Below are 27,200 nucleotides of genomic sequence, written 5' to 3'. Positions count from 1 at the left end.
CAGATATTTGACGAGTACGCCCCATCTGAAGAGTTCGCGCTAGCAAGCTCCATCGCAACGTTTCCCATCTGGGGCAACATTTAAGGCTAAGGCATCATAATAGTGATGAGCCAGATGTGGAGAAACGTCCACGTGCTTAACCTAGTGCCTTCCCTTTCGCTTGGAAGACAGTAGAATGCGAAGCTACGACATGAAATGAGACGCGATTTCGGCAATCACCTATTGAACTCCGCTGTGCTTGTGGTGGACGGGAACACCTGAGATGGTGACAAGTATGTGCGAACAGGCCTTTCCAACTGGACCCCCATCCTCCGAGCAAGTTAACCGTTCGGGTTTGAATGCGGCGCAACTGGCACGAAACTGACAGCAGAAAGGGGCAACCAAGCTGGCAGCGCTCCGGCCAAATGACGTCACAAGTAGACAAGCCTGAAGGTCAAGTCCGGGCTCTAAGAAAAATTTAAAAGGGCATGATCTTCCCAAAATGGTAAGGTAGCCTCCGGCCACAATCACGGTCTGGGTAAGTAAACGACACCCTAGCAGGGCATGAGGCGACAAAACGACTACGCATGCAGCGTTTCTAAGCATATGACGCATGTGGACATTGGTTAGACATCTTCTCCTCTCTCAGCGGAGAGAGGAGACGGAAAGTCTGCACTGCCACAGTGTAAACGAGGAGATGGCGTTCAGAGCGGACCAGCAGCCAGCCAGAGAGGCTTTCGTAGGCAGCAGGAGCGGTGCCATACCCCGCTTGGGAAAGCGCGGCTCAGCGCCATCGTGACGGGTGATCGTAAAGGGTCAGCAACAGTCAGGTCAGGTCAGGTCAGGTCAGCAACAGGACCGCGCTCGGTGAAGACGGCACACAAATATTATCATCCATTAGTCCCAGAGCCGCATACAGTGAGAAGGCGGGCCCTCACTGAGGGCAAGGACGGCATCTGAGCGATGGTATGGGATGGAGAGCCACCCCGGACTACAGGGCAACGACGGCTTAGCAAAAACCTGCCGCCGCTCTACGCAAGTGACCCTGGGCCACTTGTAAGAAGCAGCCTGGCGTGTCGGAAAGGGATGCGAGTAACACTGCGGACGCGGATTCAGGCTCCCAAATATCCAAATTTAGTGGTATATTGGGAAGAATCACTGTACTGTGACCCTGTGCACCGCTAAACGAGAAACTGGGAGGACTGAGGCGAACAGCCAAGGTTCACCTGCCATAAGAAGAATAAATGTAGCGTAAGGTGTGCTGAGAAGGAAGAATGCGCGGAAAAACAATGATATATGACATGTGATATGCGTGGAATCAGGGGGGGGGGGAGAGCCAGTGGAAGCTTTGGAGCTCAGTTTATGGAAGTGACTGACAATCTTAAAGCTCTAAAAACTCAGCTAGGGCCCGAAATCTCAAGACATGGTAACAGTAAAAGGGCGCGCCATAACCCAGCCATAGCCCGACTCGTTTCAAGAGGGTGCGTCAAGGAACGAATCAAACCCTAAACTCCGCCAATGTCACACTTTCTTGTCTCAACCCCATCTCCTTTGTTGATCAGTGAAGTGACTTATGTGTCTCACCACGTGCTAGTCAGCCTCGCAATCGTATATAATTCGGAAATGAGCACGGAGAGGAGCACAATCCTGAGTCAAGATTTCTCCGCAAGTCTGCCACTTGAGATGAACAGGCGTGTGCTACTGCCATCAAACGTCTAAAAGGCATTAACAAAAAGCCATCATCGATCGCACCAGATTACAAAACCATATATTTTGTACATTGTCACAAATGTTGCAAAACATTGCACCCCCCGAATATCGGCAAAGGTACCCCCAGGAACCATTGCGGTTATCATGAATTGCTTCAGGAAGCTGAAAACCCCTCGATCAAGATGGAAAACTGCTGCGAAAATTGCGGGATACCGTACCATTATTTGCGATTAAAAGAAGCTTAGCGAAACCCAAGAATCACCTCATTTAATCTCACATAGCACACCTACTCCCGGAGAAGCATTTTGAAAAAAAGAAAAATATATTGCAAAATTGCACAATATGCTGGAAGCAACATGTCCAGCTCGTTGAAACGTTACAACCTCACTGTAAGCGCCCTATGTATTCTTCTGTAGCATACATGGCTGAAACCCAAACATTATCCAGTTCTGAGGACTCCTTAACACCAGGTGACGGCCGGAGAGTTCATGAGAACAAACATCCTGTGCGTATTGACACACCAGACGGGACTGTGGTCCAAACGATTATTCCATCGTTGTACGAATACCTCATCTCAATCCTTCCGCGACACTAGAACAGGTGAGATGTTTTTCTCGTGTGCCTCGGCACCCCGAACTGCATTGAGTTCACCACGTAACCCAAGTCGCAACATGCGGCTATTTTCTTTTGATGCATGCACCAGCACGGCGGCCACGCAACTCGGCCAGCCCTCCCCGTCCCCTTGCCTTCGGTCACAGCGCAGGCGTGCGCCCCGCTCCATCCTTCGGTCCTGGCTGCGCCGGTGGCGGCGTCTGGAGGTTCTCGTTGGCGGGTGTGCCGGCCGCGCGCGCCGGCCGCGCGCGCCGGCCGCCAGGCAGGACCACTCAAGGTCCCGCGGCCCCCTCCCCGCCGTCGTAATGGCCGGCCGGTCGGGTTGGCGCAGGGCCTGTGCAGAGGCGCGCTCAGCAAGCCCGGGCGTTTCGCTGAGCCACGCAAAACAGCCCACGGCCTCGCACGTGATGACAGTGTGGCGCACACAGTTGCGCACAGTTGTTGATGTTTACACAGTTGCATGCGCGGTGGTGTCGCTCACGGTTTTACAGCTCCGCACGTGAGCTAGGATGCCTCACACGTGAGGAAGCTAAATGCATCTAATATGTCCGTGGCGTATCAGATATGTCCGTGGCGTATTGGGGCTTCTCAACGGTCTGGAGGAAATTCCCTGAGAGCGCTCGTAACTACCAGCGCGAAGAGTTCATGCGCGCGACTAGCGAGCAGCCGGCGCTTTCACGAGCGCTGTGGCGGGCGTTGGGTGTCGGACCCTGCCGCGCCGGCCCGGCTTAATGGCTGCTGCGGCCGGCTATTTTCATCGAGCGGCTCTGTTTATGTCGGTCGGACCCATCGCCAGAGCCTCGTGCGTGCGTCGGGAGCCCTCCTGCAGGAAGTGAGGTTTGCTCCACTTTTAGCAGTCGTGTAGCGCAGGTGCAGCGCAAAGACGACACCCCCAGCTGGCAGTCAGTGGCGATGCACGAGGAACGGGAGGCGCGGTCTGCCATGGCCTTTCTTATACGACTTTCCTCTTGGGGCGGCTACATTGCATCCTCGGCAGATTTTGTCGCTCTGCTGATAATACAGCGGAGACTGCTGGCGCAGACGGTAAAACCCGCCAGATTCTGGAAATGTCATACTCGTGGCGTCAGGCAGCATGTGGCAGCGGCTTGTATGCCACCGGAGGCGTCAGCAGCGGCCAGCGTCCCGCATGTTGTGGCAGCGGCTTGTATGTCACCGCAGGCGTCAGCAGCGGCCAGCGTCCTCGTGTTGTGGCAGCGGCTTGTATGTCACCGGAGGGGTCAGCAGCGGCCAGCGTCCTCGTGTTGTGGCAGCGGCTTGTATGTCACCGGAGGGGTCAGCAGCGGCCAGCGTCCTCGTGTTGTGGCAGCGGCTTGTATGTCACCGGAGGGGTCAGCAGCGGCCAGCGTCCCTCGTGTTGTGGTACCGGACAGCCATGAGCCGGCTGAAACCACCCTCACTAGAGCCCCACCCCCCCCCCCGCACAACCTCCCCCAAGAGGGGTCAATGTGCAGGCTGAGGGGACTCGCTCACGGGAGACTCCCACGGCAGCTGCAGCTTTGCTCCCCCCCCCCCCCTAGTTATCATCTCCGTAATCCCACAGCCTGATGCCTTCCCCCCGCCCCCCCCCCCCCCCACTTACCATCTCCGTAGTCCCAGCCAATGGCGATGACTGGCCGACCAAACCAAGCCAAACGCATTCCGGCCATTTAAATTGGCGGGTGACCCTGCCAATGGCGATGACTGGCCGACCAAACCAAGCCAAACGCATTCCGGCCATTTAAATTGGCGAGTGACCCTATCGAAGCCACGGGAGTCGCAGATCAAAACATTCGTTGGACCGGAGGTCGTCACAGCCAGGACGCACGCGGACCCGAGCGGACCCAGCGACCCTCTCCACCCCTACGCTGCAACTGCAAGCAAGACACATGCGATATCGCCGGAGGCAGATTGGACCGTCTGGGCGCGGCTCCAGCGCCAGATACGCGGATATGATCAGGGATATGCGGATATGAATATGATATGGCGCTGGTCGCGGCGTCATGCTCCAACCAGCAGCCGGAGACAGCCGGACAGCCCCGGGCGTTTGGCAGAGTTCGGCTGTCCGGCGAGCAGCCGGGGACAGCAGGACAGCCCCGGGCGTCTGGCAGAGTTCGGCTGTCCGGCGAGTCACAATAACAGGAAAGCCGACAAGGAGGACGCACTGCCACGGACCCAGCACCCGTGCTCTCAGCAAGCAAGGGTACACAGGAGGGGTCCGTGGGGGCATGGGGGCATGTTCTCTCCCCAACCGTTGCCTTTCAACGATGTTGAACTGAGATGTGTGTGCTCGATAGACCGTCCCGAAGCCCGCTTAAGTGCCCTCACCGCGATCAACTACGAATCCGCCCCCCGCCGTTTGGTCGTTCCAGCCGGGTCTCCGCCCGGCGGAAGTGCTCTCCGAACCATGAGAGAGGGATCGTCCGTGATGTGGTTAACGCAATGGGATGTGACACAATCGGCTTGACCTTGCTGTATTAAGGAGACAGTTTGTGGTATTTGTTGACTTGCGGCGGTGCCCAGTCATGCGAGGCCACCATTTGCCAGTCGCTGTGGAGAAGCCAGTTTGAACGCAAATATAAATTGTGCAGTGGAAAGGATTAGAAACGCCAAATTTGTTTAATCGTTTTGTGTTGAGTGCACATAATTTGCATTTGTTCGCGTTCGTTTAACCACGATTTTCTTGTTAACCCTGTAACAACCCGACAAAGTTTGACGATGGATATGCTCCTTACGGATATGCAAGGCGAAAACTCGGCAGTGGTACGTTCATTACGGCAGCAGTAAGCAAAGCCTTGGGCAGTGGTATAGGCCATGCATGCATAATGTGATTTCAATGGGTCTAGTTGCGGTTCATTTGGTTTTTTAACTTTTGTCAAGATACAAATTTCGGTCATTTGATTCTTAAACGTCTTTCTTCTTCTTTTTTGAGATATTTCTTCGCTAGACTGGCTGCTGACAGTCATAATGAAGTACTGTCTCGCACATCCATCTGTGAGCTCTATGTCAATAGTATCCATATTTCTGGTTGTCCCTGCTTCTCGAGCCCGCAGTCCGTACCTTCAGCACGGCGTGTATTTCCTGCGCCAGCCGCGACCCTTGACATGACCTTTTCGGGGGTCCGCCCCGCACTTTGTCTCCTGCCGGCACGTCACCTCCCCGGTAATAGCTCGCCTCATGGGTCGGCGTCTGACCGTGATACCGAGCTGTCGCGCCTGGCGGCGGCCAGTAATAGGGGCGCCACTGGACCGGACGTACGCGCAGCACCAGCGGCGGGCGGGCCTATTATTGAGGCAGGTCCTGCGGCCAGCCGACCGTGATGGGGCGTGCCGCTTCCGGTCGCGGAAAATATAGGGCATAGGATGGAGTACAATGCTGGCATCGCTTGGTTTGGTGAACGAAGGATTGTGCGTACATATGCATGCGACACGCATGCACGCGTTGTAACAGCAAACTGAGTTGCGCATAATGGGTACACAATGTGTTTGATATTATCCATGCTTGTCACCATATTTTTCATCCTTACGATATACTGTGGATGAGCCTTTATCATACTGCAGTCACATTCCACAATTATCTTCTTAAGGCTCCAAATGTCTTAGAGCTGCGTTTAACTATCTGAGATCCCCTGATTTATTGCCGTAAAAAGTTAAAAGCAAAGAAAGCTAGGCTTACCTGTCGCTTTTTATTGCGGACAACATTTCCTAAAAGAGCGATCATGATCCGCACCTGGCACCAGAGAGCATCCCAGTGTGACACAAGTGTTCTGAGATCTCGGTCGTGTCAGGTCTCGGTCGGTCGGTCGTCTCGGCGGTGGAACGGCGCTGTCCTCTGAGTCGGGCTGGCTGTTTCATTGGATGCCAATGCGGCCGTGCCAAAACCGGCCCGTGAATCGGCAAACGGCAGGTTATTTCTCATGGCTTGTGGAGCGTGCGAGCTCGCGCGTGCGCGCGCACACACACACACAACACACACACACACACACACAACACACACACACACCACACACACACACACACACACACACACACACACACACACACACACACACACACACACACACACACACACACACACACACACACACACACACACACACACACACTCACACACACACACACACACACACACACACACACACACAACACACACACACACAAACACACAACACACACACACACACACACACACACACACACACACAAACACATACACACACACACACACAGTCAGCTGTTGTCAGCTCGTGGAGACACGAGTCGGATGGGATCGCGTCACCACGAAGCCGACGTGTTGCTGTGCCTCTCCTCCCGCTTGACAACGATACTGACGCCATCAAGTTCGCAGTTTGCAGACGTCGCCTCTGCAAACTGTGCCATCGGTCCCCCAGCGCCGCTGTAAACCGCCCATGTGCCGCTGGTCTGCAGACTGTGCCGTCGGTCCCACAGCGCCGCTGTAGGCCGCCCATGTGCCGCAGGTCTGCAGACTGTGCCGTCGGTCCCACAGCGCCGCTGTAAGCCGCCCATGTGCCGCAGGTCCGCGTGCCCCGATATCTCGGACGACGCTGACTTCCTGCACTACAAGATGTACGCGGACTGTGTACTGTACCGGCTGGTGCAGACCGTCAGTGACGTCACAGGTCAGTCCCCTCGCGGACCGCGGGCCTGGTGCGCCGCTCGGTGGCGTACCAGCGTACATGCTGACCTGATGCGAGAGGCTGGAGGCAAGCGTAAGGGTGTGTTTGAGGCCACCGTGTTTGGTAAATGCGTGCAAAGTGCGATTGAGCAATGGGTATATGTAATGCGTAAAATACGTGAAACCAATGTTTTCAATACATTCGTGAAGCGTATGAGATGCACTAGCTAAACGTGTCAAATGTGGCCGATACAAAGTGCATCATGCCACCCTTCAAACTTCTTTGCACTTGGGTGAGCTAGCACTGGGGTCGTTAGACTTCGGTGCGAACCCTGGCCCACCGTTCTCCACCACTCCGAGGCGTCATTACCTATGGCTAGCTGGATGCCGCCAAGCCCCTCCAGCGAACCATGCGCCGGGACTGGCGCCTGGCGGTCCGGTGCCAAGGCCATGACGATGATGACGACGAATACGACTACAAAGATGGCGACGACGACGATGATGCCGATCGTCATACCAAGAATTATGCCGATTCCGATGATGCTGTTGACAATGCAGATGGGGGTGACGGTGGTGGTGGTGGTTACGATGGTGATGATGATAGAATGCTGATGACGTGCGCAGGCTGCGTTGTTCCGTGGGGCTGTCGCCACGCGGCGGCGGATGATGGAATGCTGATGACGTGGGCAGGCTGCGTTGTTCCGTGGGGCTGTCGCCACGCGGCGGCGCCGATCACCTTGAAGTGCCCACGGCTGCTGCCCACTACCAGGGGAGTGGGCAATAGTCTCGCAAACCAACCGCGAGGCTCAGACCTGGGTCAGTGAGCCTGGTTGAGGTTCAACCTGGCTGCTGAATTGAGTCTTTATCTCGTATTTGAGACACTCCTAACATATTGTTTTAGTCACTGAAAACTGAAATATCGTTACAGCACGTGTTTGTTTGCGTTAGTGACGGGCCAGCCCGAAATGAACCACACTTGCTTTGCCTACCAATCCTGCAATTCCAGGAAAAGTTTTAAGGCATGCCTAAATACCAGCCTTGGGCGTACTGCCTGCGAAGCGATTAATATACACTTTTGGAACCCTCACTCACCCGTGTGCTCACATCGAACATACATCACATCACTTGGTGCCGACACATGTCAAGATACTGAATAATGTGGTACCAAAAACACATGATTGACTTTTACTATAAATGTACGACCTATCGACCGTGCTCGATTTCTAAGATGTCTTCGTTTTGAATATAGCACATTTGGGGGAGACACCTGGTATAGCCTGGATTTGCTATCAGAATGTGGCCTTATCCCGGAAGGGCTTTTTATCAAGTTGGAGGGGAAAATCGAGGATGTTCCCCCCCCCCCCCCCCCTCCCGCTGAACACAATCCCACCTTGTCGCTGTCAGGAATGCCTCGAGAGAGGGTGATGCACAGCCTGGGTCAGCACTTCCTGCCGTTCGCGGTTGAAATAGGCTTCGGCGACATCATCCACGGCATCGGCCAGACGTTCGAGACATTCCTACAGAACATCGACTACCTCCACTGGTGAGTACCGAACGACTACCTCCACTGGTGAGTACCGAACGACTACCTCCACTGGTGGGTACCGAACGACTACCTCCACTGGTGAGTACAGAACGACTACCTCCACTGGTGTGTACAGAACATCGACTACCTCCACTGGTGAGTACCGAACGACTACCTCCACTGGTGGGTACCGAACGACTACCTCCACTGGTGGGTACCGAACGACTACCTCCACTGGTGAGTACCGAACGACTACCTCCACTGGTGAGTACCGAACGACTACCTCCACTGGTGAGTACCGAACGACTACCTCCACTGGTGAGTACCGAACGACTACCTCCACTGGTGGGTACCGAACGACTACCTCCACTGGTGGGTACCGAACGACTACCTCCACTGGTGGGTACCGAACGACTACCTCCACTGGTGGGTACCGAACGACTACCTCCACTGGTGGGTACCGAACGACTACCTCCACTGGTGGGTACCGAACGACTACCTCCACTGGTGAGTACCGAACGACTACCTCCACTGGTGAGTACCGAACGACTACCTCCACTGGTGGGTACCGAACGACTACCTCCACTGGTGGGTACCGAACGACTACCTCCACTGGTGGGTACCGAACGACTACCTCCACTGGTGGGTACCGAACGACTACCTCCACTGGTGGGTACCGAACGACTACCTCCACTGGTGAGTACCGAACGACTACCTCCACTGGTGAGTACCGAACGACTACCTCCACTGGTGAGTACCGAACGACTACCTCCACTGGTGAGTACCGAACGACTACCTCCACTGGTGGGTACCGAACGACTACCTCCACTGGTGGGTACCGAACATCGACTACCTCCACTGGTGAGTACCGAACGACTACCTCCACTGGTGAGTACCGAACGACTACCTCCACTGGTGCGTACAGAACGACTACCTCCACTGGTGCGTACCGAACGAATACCTCCACTGGTGAGTGCCGAACGAATATTTCCACTGGAGCGTACCAAACGACTACCTCCACTGATGAGTACCAAACGACTACCTCCACTGATGAGTACCAAACGACTAGCTCCACTGGTGAGTACGGAACGACTACCTCCATTGGAGTGTACCAAACGACTACCTCCACTGGTGCGTACAGAACGACTACCTGCACTACTGGCGGATGCCGTCGGCTCTAGTAGTGGAGGTAGTCGCTGGTACACTGGCATTCTCCACGCCTGGACGTATCCACACGAGCTGAAGTCATGTCCGGTGCGGAAATTGCTCTTCAAGTGCCGCATGGTTCGCAAATGGAAAAGAAGACTCGTGCGTGACGTGCGGGACGACATCCGCGCATCCTCCACGATTTGGGAGCCACAAATTTCGTGTGTTTGCTTCCGCATGACCCGGCTGGCACGACTCACTCACAGTCGTGGTCATTCAGCGTCGCAACCCATGGCGCAGGCAGTAACGTGGCGATAAAACATTATGCCGGTTGCTAGGCTCGAACCCCCAATTCGGCACACTGCCTTGTGCGGAATACGAATTGCTATACGTGAAGGGCAAACGGTCCGCCAGGCGTCTTTCGCAGCCGATCATCGTGTGGTGTTTAGATGGCAGTCTCGCAGACGCTCGCGCTGGTGTGCAAACAGTCAAACCATCGATGGCTTCAAATCGCTCGGACAAGAAACAGATGACTGTCGAATGCCTGGTCCGAGTTGCGAAACATCGACACATCGAAGGAAACTATAGGAGTCATAAGGCGTGTAGCAAAGTTACCACAAGCATTCGGCTGTCGCATGCGTCGCTTTATTTTGTGTAGGGAACCAGACTGGGTCTGAACGGACAAACGAGCTTGCGGACAAACGATCCTTGGTTCTCGCACCATGATTGCTCCAAATTGCGCTTACAATATTCTGTTTGACAAAAATGACCTGAAAAATCAAATTCTGCAGAATATACGTTTAGAAGACTAACCTCGCTGTTTGCCCGTTCTGAACGCTGGTGTGTTTTCCCTTAAAGAGTTTTAAGGCTTTGGGGACGTGATCCCGAGTGTGTATACCAAGCGTTCCTAAGCGCGCAAACGTGCTACGTTCCCTCCCTTGCTAAAAAAGCGTTCTACTCCCTTACTCCCTTCGTGTTTTTGCGCAAGCTTCTCACGCTTCGGGGCTGACCTGCAACCTCAGACGTTTTACCCGTCCATGTCATGAACGTCGTTTGTTTTGCCCTCAAGTATTCACATAAGACAAACGATGGATTCGTTTGTTTCTTACCCCGATTCATTGTTTACCAAAAGGTTGTGCTGCTCGTCATCGACGTCGCCCATACAAGTCATAGAGGTGAAGCCCAAAAGACTCTTAATAACGAGATCGAAGAGTTGTACTCAGTGGTGTCGTGGTTCATAAACTGCACTCGATTCTGCTGGTGGTGGAGGAAAATTCATGAGCACCATGGCTGCGCCTCTGCCGCTGGGTAAGGTTGTTGCACGTAATAAGCGCTCAGTGCTGATGGAATCCGCTCAAAATAGCATGTTTGAAAATTTCTTCTTGTGATTCAAGCGGCGACGTCTTATGAGCTGTTGGGTCGAGACAGCTTAAAAAATAAAAGCAGCCACGACAAAGTTTTGTCAGCCTGGACGTAGCGATGAAGAAATCTCCGTCACAAAGCTTATCTTGTGGTTCATAATTTATGACATTTAATCATCAGGCAAGGAACTTAGCAACTCCAATGCAATAAAGGGTACGCGGTGAAATGCACTACAAATAAGGAAAAATAACAAGTCAGGCGAACCTGCAACCAGCTTTAAAATGAAATGCACATTTAAACTCGCAAAAATCCTTCAAGTGGTGTGCTTTATGTTTGTCGGATGCGCCGGTCGGCTTTAACGAGTTGGAAAGGCTCAAATTAATGCACTCGCTCACTGTCTTGTGCTTTTCCCGGTTACCAAGGCGACCGCTGGGGCGCATCAGTGCTGTCCGATGTCCTTGTTTATCACGGCTTACGAGTTTTTTTTCTGTCTGTTGGGTGCTCTCGCCACATTGCTACCTGCCGGATGCAGTCAATCTTTTTTGCTTTATCTTCGACGTTCTTTCACACTTTCCGAGTGCCCTTAGGGCACATACAACTGAACGGCGGGCTCTGAGCAAGGCAAAGACGCCCGGCAAACAGACACAAAGATATGTATACATATATATATATATATATATATATATATATATATATATATGTATATATATATATATATATATATATATATATATATATATATATATATATGAATACATATATGCGCATATATAGACTGTGCAAGTGCTTGCGGGCCTGTTTCGCTAAGCGATGCGACGCAGCTGACTGCTGAAAACGCGTTGAAAGACCTGTGGCGTTCTGTAAACGACTTGTGTTTATGTTATTTGGGTTCGGCTTTTCATCGTTCATATGAATTCCTGGTCGACCCAACCTCTGGCTGACGTGAAACCAGACAAAAAGACAAACAAACAGGCGGACAGACAGACAGACCGACAGACGATAGTTGGTTAGCCCAGTGAGGCCCGGCCACCTCGCTTCTCTGGGCGACTGTTGATTCATTTTGGAGACGTGTTTACCGTTTCTTTGACGCCTCTTAAACAGCCGGCTTATTCCGGGAATGAACGAAAAATCTGAAGCTGACCACGCAAACGAAAACAATTATTATCCCGTTCGAATCTGACTCCTTTACGTTTTAACAGGTGACTCGTCTGGCTGAATTCCCATGTCTTTTAAGAATTGAATGGATTGGGATGATTTTAATAAAAACCTGTATAAGACGCCCACATAGCTTACAAAAGTGATTTACCACTCAATCACTTACCGCTTTGATTAACACAGGGTAATGACGCTGGCCACCCTTCCGCCCCGTCCATTCCGTGTGTTGGAGACATGCTAGCACCCATTCTAAGGAGGTTACGTCACTCATTGAAAAAAGCTCCATCATAAACGGATGGGGATAGCACCGATTAAATTCTGAGTCAACCTTTCCATAGCATACAAGTGCGTTGCCACATTATCATGCGGCCAAGTCAAGGAGACGCCGGGCCGCAGCGATACAGAGACTTACAACGGTAATAATTATACGCCTGCTTGCCAAACTGAATGTTAAGCTTTCAAATACCGCTCTTCAATTGCCCATTGTCGTTGAGGTTTCGTTACATATTTCTGACGCTTGAGGAATCCGTTCCGGCCATCACCGCCCACGCCGATTTCGCTGCATGCTGTACTCAATCAGCAACGCTCTGCGATGTATCTGTTGTACCCTGCAGTCATTCGGAGGCACATTCGGTGAAAACGGTATGCTTTGTCCTCAGATGATTGCTATACGCCTCAAAATGACCTCCACTTCCATGATAATTCCTTGCTAAATGACCTTCGCAGCTACTTATTACCTTGATGGGTGCATATTTTTACATTTTTCCACATTCGTAGAAGGCTGCACAGATGCATTCTGTCGTTACGGGCTTTTGTCCGCCACGAATGAATGAACGCCAGCTGAACTGACTACCACTGGCTGTCGACTCACACTCAGCGCGTTCGCCTTCCGCCGTTTCGCTTAAATCGTTTTGCTCCATCGCTTCGCTTTTGCTTAAAATACTCGGAGACAGCGACTGGGCGATCGATCGGTGGCATTTAAACGTCACGAAAAGAAAACAGTATCCGTTTAGATGACGTTTTCAACGATTGTGCACAGAATTTCGAATAAATTGGAGGTAAATGCAGCACATGCGGTGATGTGAACTTCCCCACGGCCGTCGCGCCTCGCGACTGCTTTGGCGACACCGTTCTACATTCGGCACTGTTCTCCGAACCGCCGATGATGACACCGTACTGCATTCGGCTTGTTCGGCGATTAGTGATGCAACCGATTTGCAAAAAAGTATCTGGTAAAACTTGAATCAAATGCGGAGTAAGTGCACTGAAGTCGAGTGCGAAACCGTCTTACGACCAAGCCGACAAAACATCTTATTCTGCCTGACTCCATGGAGTGAAGCCGTCACCACTTTGACAAAAATAGAGCAGTGACTGCCGGCTACCCATCTTGCCCAGATCGTACCCGTGCCATACACATGAAACAGGTTAAAATGCGCACAAAAGGGGTCATGTTAACAATTGTAGCACCTTCATCTCGATCGCAGGTAAGCACTAGAATGTAAGGGCTTGGATTGGCACCGAGTATAGCCTTTACCAGGCTACCAAGATAAGCTCAGCATGCAAGTCCGGCTTGCTGGTTGGCATACACCATTAGAGGGTCTTGACGAGCACGAGGGTGTACGCGGGCTACCCCGAATGACGCTGTTGAACAGAGTTACTCGGTGCAGTTTCTCGCTTCGCCAGTGCTAACGCGGCTATGTCGTGAGTTGCTGAGGCACTAATAGCATTAGCAGCCGCGTGTCTTGATAAATGATGTAGGGGGGCGGGGGAGGGACTGGTCCATCCCATAATCTGCGCGTAACAAAGGGTGGACCCCCCCCCCCCCGACCCCGGCTGCTCCTTTCGTGACCACGGGTACGCAAACGTGGCGCGGTTTGCGTGCTGAAGGCCATCCTCGTCGGTGCCGTTGGCCGACACGGGACTCTGGCCAGGTCACTCCCAGGTTACCTGGCTGGCCCCGGACTCTGACACGTGACACGGCTGCCGTGGCGGCCCGGGGCGCCGTGTCGCGGCGCATGCGCGGTGACGGCAGTCTCTGCCAGCGCCGGCCCGCCCGGCAGCGTGGGTGGCCCGGCCGAGGCCCGGACCGCCAGCGCCCCGCCACGCCTGCCACCGGCGCTGGCGGTGTGGCGGTGTGCTGACACGCGGCTCCGGCCTCGGCCGCTGCCGCCGCCGCCAGCTGCCCGAGGGCCGAGTCACCGCAGACAGACGGCCGTCCTGGGAGCTGGCACCCAGTCAACCGGGCACAGGAGAGAGCACGGACGTCAGCGCGTGTGGAGATGCGCATCAGAGCTCGCTGTGGGGCATGGCTCGAAGCCTGGCCAGTAGACAAATGCGTCTTCTTCGGCCTTGCATCTGCGTGCCAGCACATGTCGTTATTCCAGCAGTCCGTGACAAGGCTCCGGGTGTTTATTATCGCGGCCTCGTGCCAAGACGTGCGAGTGGCACGGTTAATGCAGAGGCAGGCGCCGTGTTGCTCAAGCACCGCCCTCTCGCTTTGGCCCTGACCTTGGCCAATGTTACACGCTCAATGTCGTGCGCCGTGCCCTACACCTCAGCTATCGATCAGGTCCAACAGTGGAACGTCCGGCGAGCGCGAGGCTCGCGAGCGGTCAACCGCACGATTTCCGAACCCTGCGCAGTCCGGTTTCAGGATTTAATGACGTATGGGAAAAGCATGTATGCACAAAGTAGGTACGCAATTGGCGTTAAACAAATGGACGCTAGGCGTTAAGTTCGTTCGGCCAAAGTACGCACACAAAAGTTTGTACGCGGGTGTTTGTGAGAAAATGTTCGTGTGATTTGAAGTAAGTATGAAGAATGTTTGTATTTACAAAAATACGTCAGGACAAAAGTTCGGGTGCGAAGAGGCTGTACGCCTTAAGTACATACACGGCTATTTGTAAGCAACTGCACGTGCGCAAAGGTTCAAACACATTGAGTTGGTTTGACAAAATTACGTCCCCAAAAGCTGGTGAGCTGCATAAGCGTAGGAGCGAGAGTCTGTAGACGCACACCCACTTTCCACGAATGCTGTACATTAAGCTTATGGCGATGCATTACGATAACTGATTTCGGGATGTTGAACGATACTTATATTGTAAGTGTCTCAGGACAGATTGAACTCCAGGGTATCAAGTTTTGCATAGTCTGACCGCAAACGTTGCTGAAGATTGATTAAATATTGTGGCATGAGGTGTGAATTCGAGTGAACAATATCTAACTCCGTCCGGCGGGCAGATTAAAAGTGATAATCTCAGGCCATGCTGGATCGGCTCAGTACAAGGTCCTTATCAAAGAGGCTGCATCAAAACAAGTGCAGCGGTGCATCATTCTCTCTGGACTCTTCTATGCTTCAGAAAAGCCATCACATGCCGCCTGCGCCCGGCAGATCTTTCCGCTGTGTTCTTCAATCGCGAAGACTCACCGCGTCCGTCAGCTGGCGTCAGTGGCGCGCTCAGGGGGCGTCGGGCGGGGTCGCCGGCAGACCCGTCGTCAGGGAGAGGGACAGAGGAGGAGCGCAGACCACTCGGCGGGTGATCTGCGGTGGATCTGGTGGTCGCTGGTTGATCTGGTGACCGCTGATGGATCTGGTGGCCGCTGGTGGATCCAGTGGCCGCTGATGGATCTGGTGGCCGCTGGTGGATCTGGTGACCGCTGATGGATCTGGTGACCGCTGATGGATCTGGTGGCCGCTGAGGGACGGCCAGCTGTATGCCGCGACGAGTTAAACTGGCCATCTGATAAACCAGACACAATTTATGTGGCACATGCGATTGCCGCTGTCCACTGCCTGCCCCAGCACTGGATTTGGCGGCCCCCGAAGTGATACTCAGTCCCGAGGCCCGGCACCAGAGATCAATATCCCTACCTTAGCACTGGATTTGGCGGCCCCCGAAGTGATACTCAGTCCCGAGGCCCGGCACCAGAGATCAATATCCCTGCCCCAGCACTGGATTTGGCGGCCCCCGAAGTGGTACTCAGTCTCGAGGCCCGGCACCAGAGATCAATATCCGCCTTCCAACATACCGTACACAGCTGCGTACGAAGTTTTGAGTGCATGCTCTTGTAATACGTCCGTAACCAACATTTGCGTAAAGCCTTTTGTGCTTACACGATGTATCGAAAAACGAACCCATGCTTGCGCAATTTGGCCAAACGAACATTTTTCCTGACAAACATTGACGCCCGAACATTTGCACATACACGTTTGCTTAAAACCTTTCCCACACGAACTTTGCTCTGAGGACAGACTACGGACATGATCGTTACGAGCTGTTTCCCTGCGAGCATTTTGTCGAAGGATCTATATCCATAGGTACGCACTTTTTCATTACTAAGTTTCACTGCAACGAGGTACGAATATTTTACTTTTCGTACTTTTCGTGACGAACATTATGCGTTCGAACTCTATCGTTTGGACAATTGCCATTATTCCGATACACATGGCTGGTTTCTCGAATCGATAGTGGGGGGGGGGGGGGTTCTGTGTGCCAATAACGTTTACTTAACCTCATTCCCAAACCTGATTTCTCCTCTGATTTCGGCCTCATTGATTTGAGGCCCGAAATAATAAATTTACGCAATGATCTATCTATCTATCTATCTATCTATCTATCTATCTATATATCTATATATACATACATTATATATATATATATATATATATATCATTTCAAAAATTTCTTTGATGTGAAGGAGCGATTTTGCATTTGAGACCCACGTGGTAGTGATGAGGACGATATGTAATAATATCGATGTTGATAGTGATGTGTTTGATGACTCAGTGTACCAACAGTACATGCGCTTGTTGTATTTCATTGTGCCAGCATTCGTTTTTTCCTCATATGCATTGGGCGCTAAGAAGAGCATTGAGAAGGACCAAGTCAGGAGCTGGGTTTAGGCCCACAGAACGTATGCAAAGCTAAACCCCTGCCAATAATCAAATATCATTTGCATCTTTTCCACGCGTACTTTTGTCTGCAACCCACCTTCCCCTCTCCCGCCTCCACCCGCCTGCGCCAATCGGCGCGCCTGCCACCTGCCGGTAAATGGCGTAACGTCAGCTGTCTGTCCCGCCCGGCAGGTACCTGATGTCGACGGCGTTCGCCGGCACTCAGTCGCCGTCGTTCCGCCCGGAGCTCGTGGGGCGAGAGGGCGAGGCTCTCGCCCTCAACTACTACTCGCGCAGGGACTGCTGTACCGGCATCGTAACGGGTCTGAGTCGGTCGGCGGGCGCCGGCCTGCATCCGGACATTCACAGTGCTTGATCTCCGGGCCCGCCGACTGAACGGGGGCCCGGGATCGATCTCTGCAGTCATCCAATACGTCGAGAGATTTCTGCGTTATGGCTGTTTGAGGGAAGCGTTATCTTTTGGGGTTTTAACAAGAAAAAACGCAAACAAACAGGCTATTGAGATTGCACATTAGACCCGAGCAAGAACAAAGCAGGCAAAAACAACCCTTCGGAACTTAAAGCGAAACGCAAACAAAACAGGCGCTCCAGACGTAATGTGCTGCAACTGCTCAAACAAGACTGACCAAATTGCTTTGAGACGAAAATTCGGGCGCAGAACCCGTCACTGTGTTGTATAAAGATACATATTTTTTCCGGATACGTACTTAAGTACTGGAACAAGCCCTCGTAGTGTCATCGTGTCTGTCAGCTGGAAAAGTATGTGGGACTCTGGCCGAGACAAGATCTGACTCATTGGGTAACGAGGCTATGCATTCGAATGGTTTGCTTCCCTACTCGTGCTTTATTTACTTGCTCGTGTTTTATGAGGAATTGCTATCCTGCTCTCTTGCTATCTTGCCGCCTTGGGAGCTTTGCGGACCATCAGAGAAGCGCCACGTCACTCACTGAAGACTGTATCTTAAGCGAGCTCCATCGTTGCACCATAGCTCAACTGGCGTCCTACGCCGCCCGGGTTTGACCACACGGCGTCCGGCCGCCGTCCATAGCCACACCACCTCCTCCGCCATCAGTCCTCCGGGCTACGCTACTGCCGACAAACACCCGCCCGCTCCTTTACAAACTCGTGTTCCGTTCAATTGTTTCTCGCGTGCAGGGTGGGGCAAGTTGAGTCCTTTTGCGCTGTTGAGCCCCCCCCCCCCCCCACCAAATCACTTTGCGAAGCCCCGCCTCTGCCGGCCAGTGCCTATGCCTGTCTCATGAGCTCTCGCCGCCTACTCTGGATGACATTGGTCTGTCCTCCAGGACTGCTGCAGGCCGTCGCTCGGAACATCTTCAGCATCAACATCAAGATCAGCACCGTCAGTGTCCACAAGGAGATGGTTTCGAATCGTCCGATGGTGCACGTTATATTCAGGTGCGGGTGACAGAGTCCAGGCCTCTGATTGAGGGCGGCAGAGTCCAGGCCTATGATTGAGGGCGGCAGAGTCTAGGCCTCTGATTCCGCGCACTATCACCTCAACACGTTTGGACGGACTACGGCCTGCCGCCACCGTCATGCTGACGCTGACGCTGCCGCCAGTCGCTGACGCCACGCCGACAAATGGCTGAGCCGAACCCCTGAACCCCTGGTGTGACGATCGATGTCAATCGCAGATGACGGAGCAGTCGCTTGTAGGGGGTTTCGACGGAGCTGTGTCACTAAACAGCCGGCTGTAAGCGTGTGCCGCAGCTTTTGATGATGCGATGCCATACTTCTTGACTTTTACTCTACCTCGCCTGGCAGCCAGCTCAGAGTATATATGACTTCGTGCAAAAAAAGACCGTCATTTCCGCATCGGCTGTTGCAATCCTGGTGACGCGCGCCATTGTTGCCGTCCTCCGACCCATGCGTTGTTGCCATGCCAACGTTCTGACCGTTGCTGCCATGGATGTCGATTTCTCAAAATGATTTCTCAAAATGAGGCCAAAGTTGTGGAAGTTGCCAAACGGGAAAGGGTACGAGATACCGCTCCGATTTTGTTCAGTTATGTTCTGGTTGTTTATTATGCAGAGTAAATATGCGTACATTTATCATTAAGGTAGGCATGTTGTCGTTTATTTATTCATGCGCACACAAGACAAGTGCCTGCGATAGGTATATGTGGCTATCATAACCCATTTAAACGCGGGATCTCGACACACCAAAATTCCATGGATACAACAGACACATTTCAGTTAATGTAAAACAAATCACTAGCACCCTTCCACGTATCACTCTAGAGCATGGTCTTCAGCCGTTTCGCAAACACGGTTAGGCAGGTGCCCTCCTGTTGGAAGTGCCCTTTTCCCCGCTGATTTCAATAAGCATGCATTGCGAGCCTGCTGTGCATTTACAGAACGCTGCACCAAGCGCTCGTACCTGTGTACAGAAAGCGACCCCACCCGCTTCAGTTCAAACGGGTCGCGAAACAACCGCCCGTCACATTAATGCCGCGCGCAACGTAGGTTAATTGTAAGAACGCTGCTAGTCAAGCTGGTTCTTCAATGAACATGAGATCATGCTTGCGTAGCTACGCATACTCAGTACTCAACGAACTCACCCAAGCAGGGGCGCAGCCAGTTGTCCACTTTATTTCAATATTTACATACTTTGATAGCAACCTAATCCAGAGGGCACCAAAATATCTAATTCTGTGTTCATTTTGAACTCGGCAAACCGAAGGAGCGAGAAATTAAGTGACTGCATAGAGTAAAACCACCATCGCTTTTCATTTTACAATGGTCTTATGAAGCCTTTCCAAGCCAGTAGCATACAGGGCTGTGCCGGAATTTTTCTGGGCTGTACATAGACATTGTAAACGTGGATGGTAATAAACGTAGATTGTAGATAGGAATTTGTTTACAAATTTGTACTGATAGGGCCAACCTATGTTCACGTGGGAATTTTCCCCCCTGAACAGAATAAAAAAGGAAATTCACTTATAGTACTGACCATGGGCGCTCGCAAGTCTTAGCTTAAAAGCCCCAACGCCTGGCGTTGCAGTTTCCATAGGTCTTCACGCGCTACGGTGGGGTCGTTGCCGGACGGCAACGATAGCGTTCCTGGAAGTGATACCTTCGAACGATTCACAATGTTAATTCTTGCGTGTAGATGGAGGTCCGGAAGCATGCTTCACCTGAGCAATTTTTAGGTTTATGATAGTAACAGATTAGCATTAACGACACCGCGAACCGGTGCTAGAATTTCACCTTGTCGAATGCGACTAATAACTTGGCCAATAACAGGCTTTTAATACTAATATAAATAACTACAGTAATATAATAACTATATAATAACTACATATATGTATATATATATATATATATATATATATATATATATATATATATATATATATGTGTGTGTATATATGCATATATATATATATATATGTAGTAATAACTATATATATATATATATATAATAACTATAATGATAAATAACTAATAACAGGCTTTTAGGCGCTAATATTCGGCTGGTTTGAGTTGGTGGGCCGTTAACGCGGCGTGGCCAAATAACGCAAACATTGCTGAATGAGGCCCAAGTACTCAAACAATAGCCTAAAACTAGACCATAGACAGAAGGCTTATTAAATGTGTAATAAAAACATACAATATGCAGGAAAAACTCAACTAAAGACGGCACGAGTGCGTAACGTTCAAATTGTAACCTGGTCTCTCAGCTGTAAACCAGTGAATATGACGTCGCAGTTTTCATTGTCTTTGTTCCTTTGAGCTGAGAAACAACTAGAAGACATCTTGTTCAAATTCGATAGAATTTGGAGTTCCAATTCTTAATGTCCTGCCTATCTTTAGATACCAAAAAGTTGAGGGGGTAAACTCACTGTTGGGGGGAAGGGGTACATTGGACATCGGGGTGAAGTGGGGGCAATGGCCCACCCAAAGAATACAAATTGACACCTGTGATTGTTGCCATGACAGCGTGTCTTGTCGCAGGATCACGCAACATCCGATCGGTATGCCGAGGATCTCGCTGAACTGGATGAAGGAGTGGCCGGAGTCGGTGCAGCTGGTCAAGAAGCGCACCCATACCCGCGGTGACGGGCTCGCTGTCGGCGGCAAGCTCTTCGGCCGCATCCACCCCTACCACATTGTCTTCGACAGGTGACCCTTGCTGCCGTAGTGGATAATTGAAGCCGGATGTGTGAGTCGAAAGACCGGTAGAGGAAGTCTCAATAATGTTTATTTTGTCAAAGCAGTCCCCAACTCTCGGTGCGGGGTGAGCCAAGAGAAAGGGGCAGAGCCACCGACCGGCGCATGCGCGGCGCACGGTCGAGGTGCCGTTCAGGCTGTCCCGCACCCGCCCATGTGTCTGGTGCCTAATAAGAGGTGGTCGAGCGACCTGGAGTTCCACACCACACGGAGGGGGCGGGGTATGTCGATTGAAAATAGACGTTCAAAGAATGAGGCAATCGGTGAACTTGATGGATATTAATGTCGGTATACGGCCTCAGCGGACGCACTGCACGAAGCGGCCTGTTTGACATGACGCACACACAGCGGTGAAGTTGTCGAGGTCCACCAGACGCAACAGCGGTGGAGTTGCCGAGGTCCACCAGACGCAACAGCGGTGAAGTTGTCGAGGTCCACCAGACGCAACAGCGGTGGAGTTGCACAGGTCCACCAGACTTAACAGGGGTGGAGTTGCAGAGGTCCACCAGACGCAACAGCGGTGGAGTTGCCGAGGTCCACCAGACGCAAAAGCGGTGGAGTTGCCGAGGTCCACCAGACGCAACAGCGGTCGAGTTGCAAAGGTCCACCAGACATAGCAGCGGTGTAGTTGCCGAGGTCCACCAGACTTAACAGCGGTGGAGTTGCCGAGGTCAACCAGACGCAACAGCGGTGGAGTTGCCGAGGTCCACCAGACTTAACAGCGGTGGAGTTGCCGAGGTCAACCAGACACAACAACGGTGGAGTTGTGCAGGTCCACCAGACGCAACAGCGGTTGAGTTGCAGAGGTCCACCAGACGCAACAGTCCACCAGTCTCCCGAGGCGGTGCAGCAGACACGACTGATGGCGCCCACGTCACACGACTGATGGCGCCCACGTCACACGACTGATGGCGCCCACGCCACACGACTGATAGCGCCCACGTCCCACGACTGATGGCGCCTACGTCCCACGACTGATGGCGCCTACGTCCCACGACTGATGGCGCCCACGTCCCGTCCCGCCACAGGGCGGAACATCCGCGCGTGGCAGTTGTGACGACGTCAGGCTGCGCCGGAGGGATAATCTTGTGATCCTTGGACCGTTGAGGTCAGCTGGGGGCGGCACGGTGAAAAATAGCTGCTCATGGATATGCACTTGCAGCGGATTTGCTGCGGTTCCGCCCGGTGAGGTGGCAAGATAGACGGTGCTGTCCAGCCGCATCGGACGGCAGCAGGAGCGGTTCGATGTGTTCGACTGCCTCCATCGGCTGTTGGTGTTCGTTGGAGACCGGTTGTCATGTGTCGGAGGTGACGGACAGTGGCTGGTTGCCGGTGGTCGCGGTGGCAGCTGTGCGTGGTCAAGAGCCCTAAGACGTCGGACAGGCGGGCGGCAAAGCTGAGATGCCGGATGCTGAAGAGGAGAGTCAGCGTACCGGGCAGCGCCGGGGGTAGCCGGGCACCACAGCTGTTGCCAGTACCGACGCCGCCTCTCGTGCCGCACGGACCGTGTCGGCCCGGACCACCAGACACCTCCGCCGCGTGGCCTGGCCAGTGCCAATCAGACGGAACTTGTAGTCTGGTTGTCCCGTGATCACTGATGTAGATTTCTCGCCGATTTAGATGTGAGAAGTTTTTGGCATTGGATGTTTACTCCAGGGCCAGCATGTGGAAAATATATGATGGTACACAAATCATGATGAACCAAATGGAGCGTATCCAAAAGAGATACAGGCACAAACGTGCAACGGATATAACACATAGATCACTGCTCATCCTCATTACGATGTGCCCATTGGTGCCATGGGTTATACAAACACTTGCGCAAAACTTGAGTGCACATAGACACATAGGGTGGCGTAACATTAACTTATCAGTGTTTTTCTATGCATTTCATGCTTTGCATTTTCCTTTTTTGATGCATGTTGCGCCAGCGCTTGCATGAAAGAAGGACACCTATAACGCTAAAGGATAATACGGTATCGGATTATCGCCATCGCCTGCCGTATCGGAGCCTAATTATCACCTGTTGAACAATTCACTGCGCTACGTGTGGCGAACAATGCCAGAGGCAGAACCTCGTCCGAATCTCTCTGGGACGAGTCGACAAACTGAGATAAAATGTTGCCGATACTGACGTGCCATCGTCTTACACGGCCATTTGAAGGCGGGTGTCTCGCGGAAGTTTAAAGGCGACTGGCCCTAAAGGAGTTTGCAAAAAGGCTGCGTGAGTTTGGACGGGAAATTGGAACTGCAACCACTGAGTAAATATTGGCTCATACCGTGTCCGGACAAATGCCTTAGCAACTGCAACGACATTTCTTTCGGAAAGAAGAACGCTTCTGGCCATCTTGAAAAATGTACTATCGATGAAAGGTAATATTAATTGTCACGGCAACTTATCTTTGGGGCAACAGTGATATCTAGAAATGTGCATCAGGTGACGCGGAGTCAGTAGTCGTAATAGGGAGTTTTAATATATTTGTGGGCGGGCTCTCCAGGCATAAACGAGAGTATTTAACGCAACGTTGAAAATCGGTGTGCGTATGTCTACAAATGGACAGAGGAATTTTCGACACTGTTTTCTCGAACTTAACATGGCTGCTCCATAAAACGTCGTGGTATTTTTGTGCCACATTCCATGTCAGGGGAGCTGGTCTATAAATGGCCGAGTTTTGTCGGCCTGAGAAGCAACGCGGTACAGAGGACCATCGGAGCTTAGAAAATAGCTTGACAAGGCTGGAGTGGAGCTGGGGATTGGAGCTGGGGATTGGAGCGATCTTCAGGCTGACCGGAAAGATGATCTATGCTAGGGATGAGGTCGGGTCTTTTTCTGTTCAGGTTTGGTCCGGTCACGTGTCCAACCTTCATGCTCCAACACAGTAGCGGAAACGAAACCAAGAAAATCAGTTTTTGCTTGGGAGTCAGTCTTGACTCGAGTCAAAACATCAGCATCATCATCAGCTTTGACATTAAGAAGGCCTGGTAAGTAGGTGACATCAGCGTCATATGCTGCCAGTTTCAAAGACCATCGGGTGAGGCGACCACCTGGATGAGTGGCCTTAAAGAGTCCTTGCAATGGTAAATGATCGGTGGTCACGTGTCTTTGATGGCCAGTCGAATAACACTTCAAGTTGTCAAAGGCATAAAGTATGACAAAACATTCTTTTTCTGTTCTGTAATAATCACGCTCAGCTTTGTGAAGCTGGCGGCTAATGTAAGCGAAAGGTTGTAACCCAGAATAAAATTCTTGCTCTAAGATTGCGGAGATTCCAAAGTCTGACGGATCAGACGAGGGATAAAAATCTTTGGTGAAAGCAGGAAGACAGAGAACCGGGTAGTTCAGTACTGAACGCTTGATGGACTTAAAAGCTTGTTCATACGCATCACTCCAGACAAATTCTACCTTCTTGCATGCGAAATTCACGAATGGAAAAGGTACGTCTTACGGACGGGGACTGTGATGTCTGTAATAATTAACAGCTCCCAGGAAACCAATCACCTGAGGAGCCGACGTTGGTCTGGAAAATTCTGAAACTTCCGTACATCTGACCGTCAGAACGGACACCATGTTCATCAATGATGTGACCTAAATATTTGATCTGACGTTGCATAAAGCAACATGGGTGGACGTCAAACAATCGTCCAGCACGGATGGGCGTAAAATAAACGAGTTCTTTCAAAGGTGGTCCATTGCCAGGCACTCCCCGCGTGCCCGTCGAGGTCGTGGGTCTTACGGCTGGACGGCTCACTGCTCTTTGGCAGTACCGTCCTCGGCGTCTCTGGCCGCTTCAGCTACTCTGGCCGGAATCACATACACGTATAACTTTCAGCGAATTAACCTCGATATAACATGCAATTTAATGTTCATGCCTGATGCGAATACCACTAGTTTAAAATGTCAATGTGACATATTGCGAAGTGCATGATATCAATAACAATCAGAAAAATGTATTCGCAAAACTCTCGCAAATTTAGAGGGAACCGTCAACACATAGCAGTTACACGACACACATCACTCGAGAGACTACACCAGAGCGGGCAAGGACATCATTTTAGAGTGAACTTTCCACTTCTTGACACTTTCCTTGTTTTGTTTTTATTTTTGCTGGGCGGAGAGATCAAAATCACAAGAGCTCAAAACAATTTCACTGTTTCTGGATTTTTCGTCGCCATCGCGTCAGTTTTAACAGAGCAGAAGCTGAAAAAGTTCATGGCAGTTTTCTTGACCCTGATGGCAGATATCACTCGATGGTTGGAGTAAACCACACTCGGCACAGCCTGGCCGGTCGTGTCATGTCGGCAGGCTCCATTGCAGTCCAGTGCAGCTGATGAGTTAGCTCTCGGGCAGGTGATGTGCGGCACTAAGCACAGGAACGATCCTGCCGGACGATGCCAAGTCCTGAGAACTCAGCGCCCGTACCGATGGCTTGGCTTATGCCACGGAGAACGGACATTCCAGACTGCTATATCACTGCCGCGGAGAGGCTTGAGTCTGTCTTGAGGGGCACAGGTCCCCTCAACCGCCACTGCCACCACTGTCGGCGAGGAACAACAGGGAGACGTCCGACAGGGCCGAGAGATGTATTCCAAGTCTACCGCAGTATCACAGCGCCCGTGGCCGGCGAAGGCAGCTGTCGGTGCCGCTGGCTCCCAGAATAATTGACCGGCAGCTGAGCGAGGCTCGGGCGCCTCGGAGCGACTGGGGTGTCGTATCCCGAGGCGCGTCCTAAACAGACCGATCCTGGCGTGTGATTCCTTTGTATGATGTGAAGAGGAGAGATTATCGTCAACAAGAACCACATCCGCAGATACCTCAGCAGCCATCCTCTCCACATCGCCTCGGGTGTCGTCTGGGCCAGGTGGATCGTGTTGGCATCTGGTGCTGGTCACGCCGCTACGAGCTGTCGGTCTGCTTGGGCCTGGTCTGGTGCTGGTCACGTAACAACGGGTTGTTGGTCTGCTTTGGCCTGGTCTGGTGCTGAGCTGTCGGCCTGCTTTTGGTCTGATGCTGGCCACGTCACTGCGAACTGCCGGTCTGCTTTGGTCTGGCCTGGTGTTGGTCACGTCACTACGAGCTGTCGCTCTGCTTTGGCCTGGTCTGGTGCTGGTCACATCACTACGAGGTGTCGGTCTGCTTTGGCCTGGTTTGGTGCTGGTCACATCACTACGAGCTGTCGGTCTGCTTTGGCCTGGTCTGGTGCTGGTCACATCACTACGAGCTGTCGGTCTGCTTTGGCCTGGTTTGGTGCTGGTCACATCACTACGAGCTGTCGGTCTGCTTTGGTCTGGTCCGGTGCTGGTTACATCACTACGAGCTGTCGGTCTGCTTTGGCCTGGTTTGGTGCTGGTTTCATCACTACGAGCTGTCGGTCTGCTTTGGCCTGGCGTGGTGCTGGTCAAAGCACCACAAGCCAGGCATTCCGCGTTGGGTCTTGATGTGAAAGACGACCGCGTGTACATCGACGGCAGTCTGACGCACGGCGTCTGGCAGATAACGCTGAGAACGCCGCGGCTGAGATCGTCGGCTAAGATCACTGCGGCCGACTGCCCCACACCAGCTCTGCTGTCTCCTGCCGCTGAGCGCGCTCCCACGCAGCAGCCGGAGCTGCCTCCGTCGAGCTGCCCTCCCCCCACCCCTTCCACCAGCTCGGACATTGGAGCCGAACACACAACTGGCGCGCCGCAGGGGGACCGCTTCCCGCCTGAGGCCGGCGCCGGAGCCGGGTGTCACGCCTCCTGCGCGCGCTCCAGGCCTCGGGTGCCCGGCACTGAGGCGTCCCCGTCGTCGTCAGTGTCTCACCAGCAGAGTCAGCTGCGGCTGCAGGCTCAGGTGCCGCCACTGATGCGAGGATGACATCGGACCCAGCGGGCGGGGCGACGGCTCATCGGCATTGCCAGTCAGCATGACTGACTTTGCACTCCAGCGTTCAGTGATGCCATGTGACATGACGTCAGATGCCAGATGATGCC

General features: G+C 52.5%; 1 protein-coding gene across 1 annotated transcript in view; it reads left to right on the top strand.

Moving 5' to 3' along the window:
* LOC119091000 (guanylate cyclase soluble subunit beta-2) overlaps positions 1 to 27,200 on the top strand; it is a 52,243-nt gene that overhangs the window by 13,419 nt on the left and 11,624 nt on the right. Inside the window, exons 2-6 of the mRNA XM_037213722.1 lie at positions 6,834 to 6,937; positions 8,338 to 8,476; positions 17,208 to 17,338; positions 18,342 to 18,453; positions 21,015 to 21,182. Of these exons, the coding sequence (XP_037069617.1) occupies positions 6,834 to 6,937; positions 8,338 to 8,476; positions 17,208 to 17,338; positions 18,342 to 18,453; positions 21,015 to 21,182 (654 nt within the window). The remainder of the gene's footprint in view (positions 1 to 6,833; positions 6,938 to 8,337; positions 8,477 to 17,207; positions 17,339 to 18,341; positions 18,454 to 21,014; positions 21,183 to 27,200) is intronic.

Source organism: Pollicipes pollicipes, unplaced genomic scaffold (assembly GCF_011947565.3).
Source record: "Pollicipes pollicipes isolate AB1234 unplaced genomic scaffold, Ppol_2.1 Scaffold_3216;HRSCAF=3773_pilon_pilon_pilon, whole genome shotgun sequence".
Lineage (NCBI taxonomy): Eukaryota > Metazoa > Arthropoda > Thecostraca > Pollicipedomorpha > Pollicipedidae > Pollicipes > Pollicipes pollicipes.
Note: the sequence above shows the minus strand (reverse complement) of the source record. Positions and strands in the feature narration are given on the sequence as shown.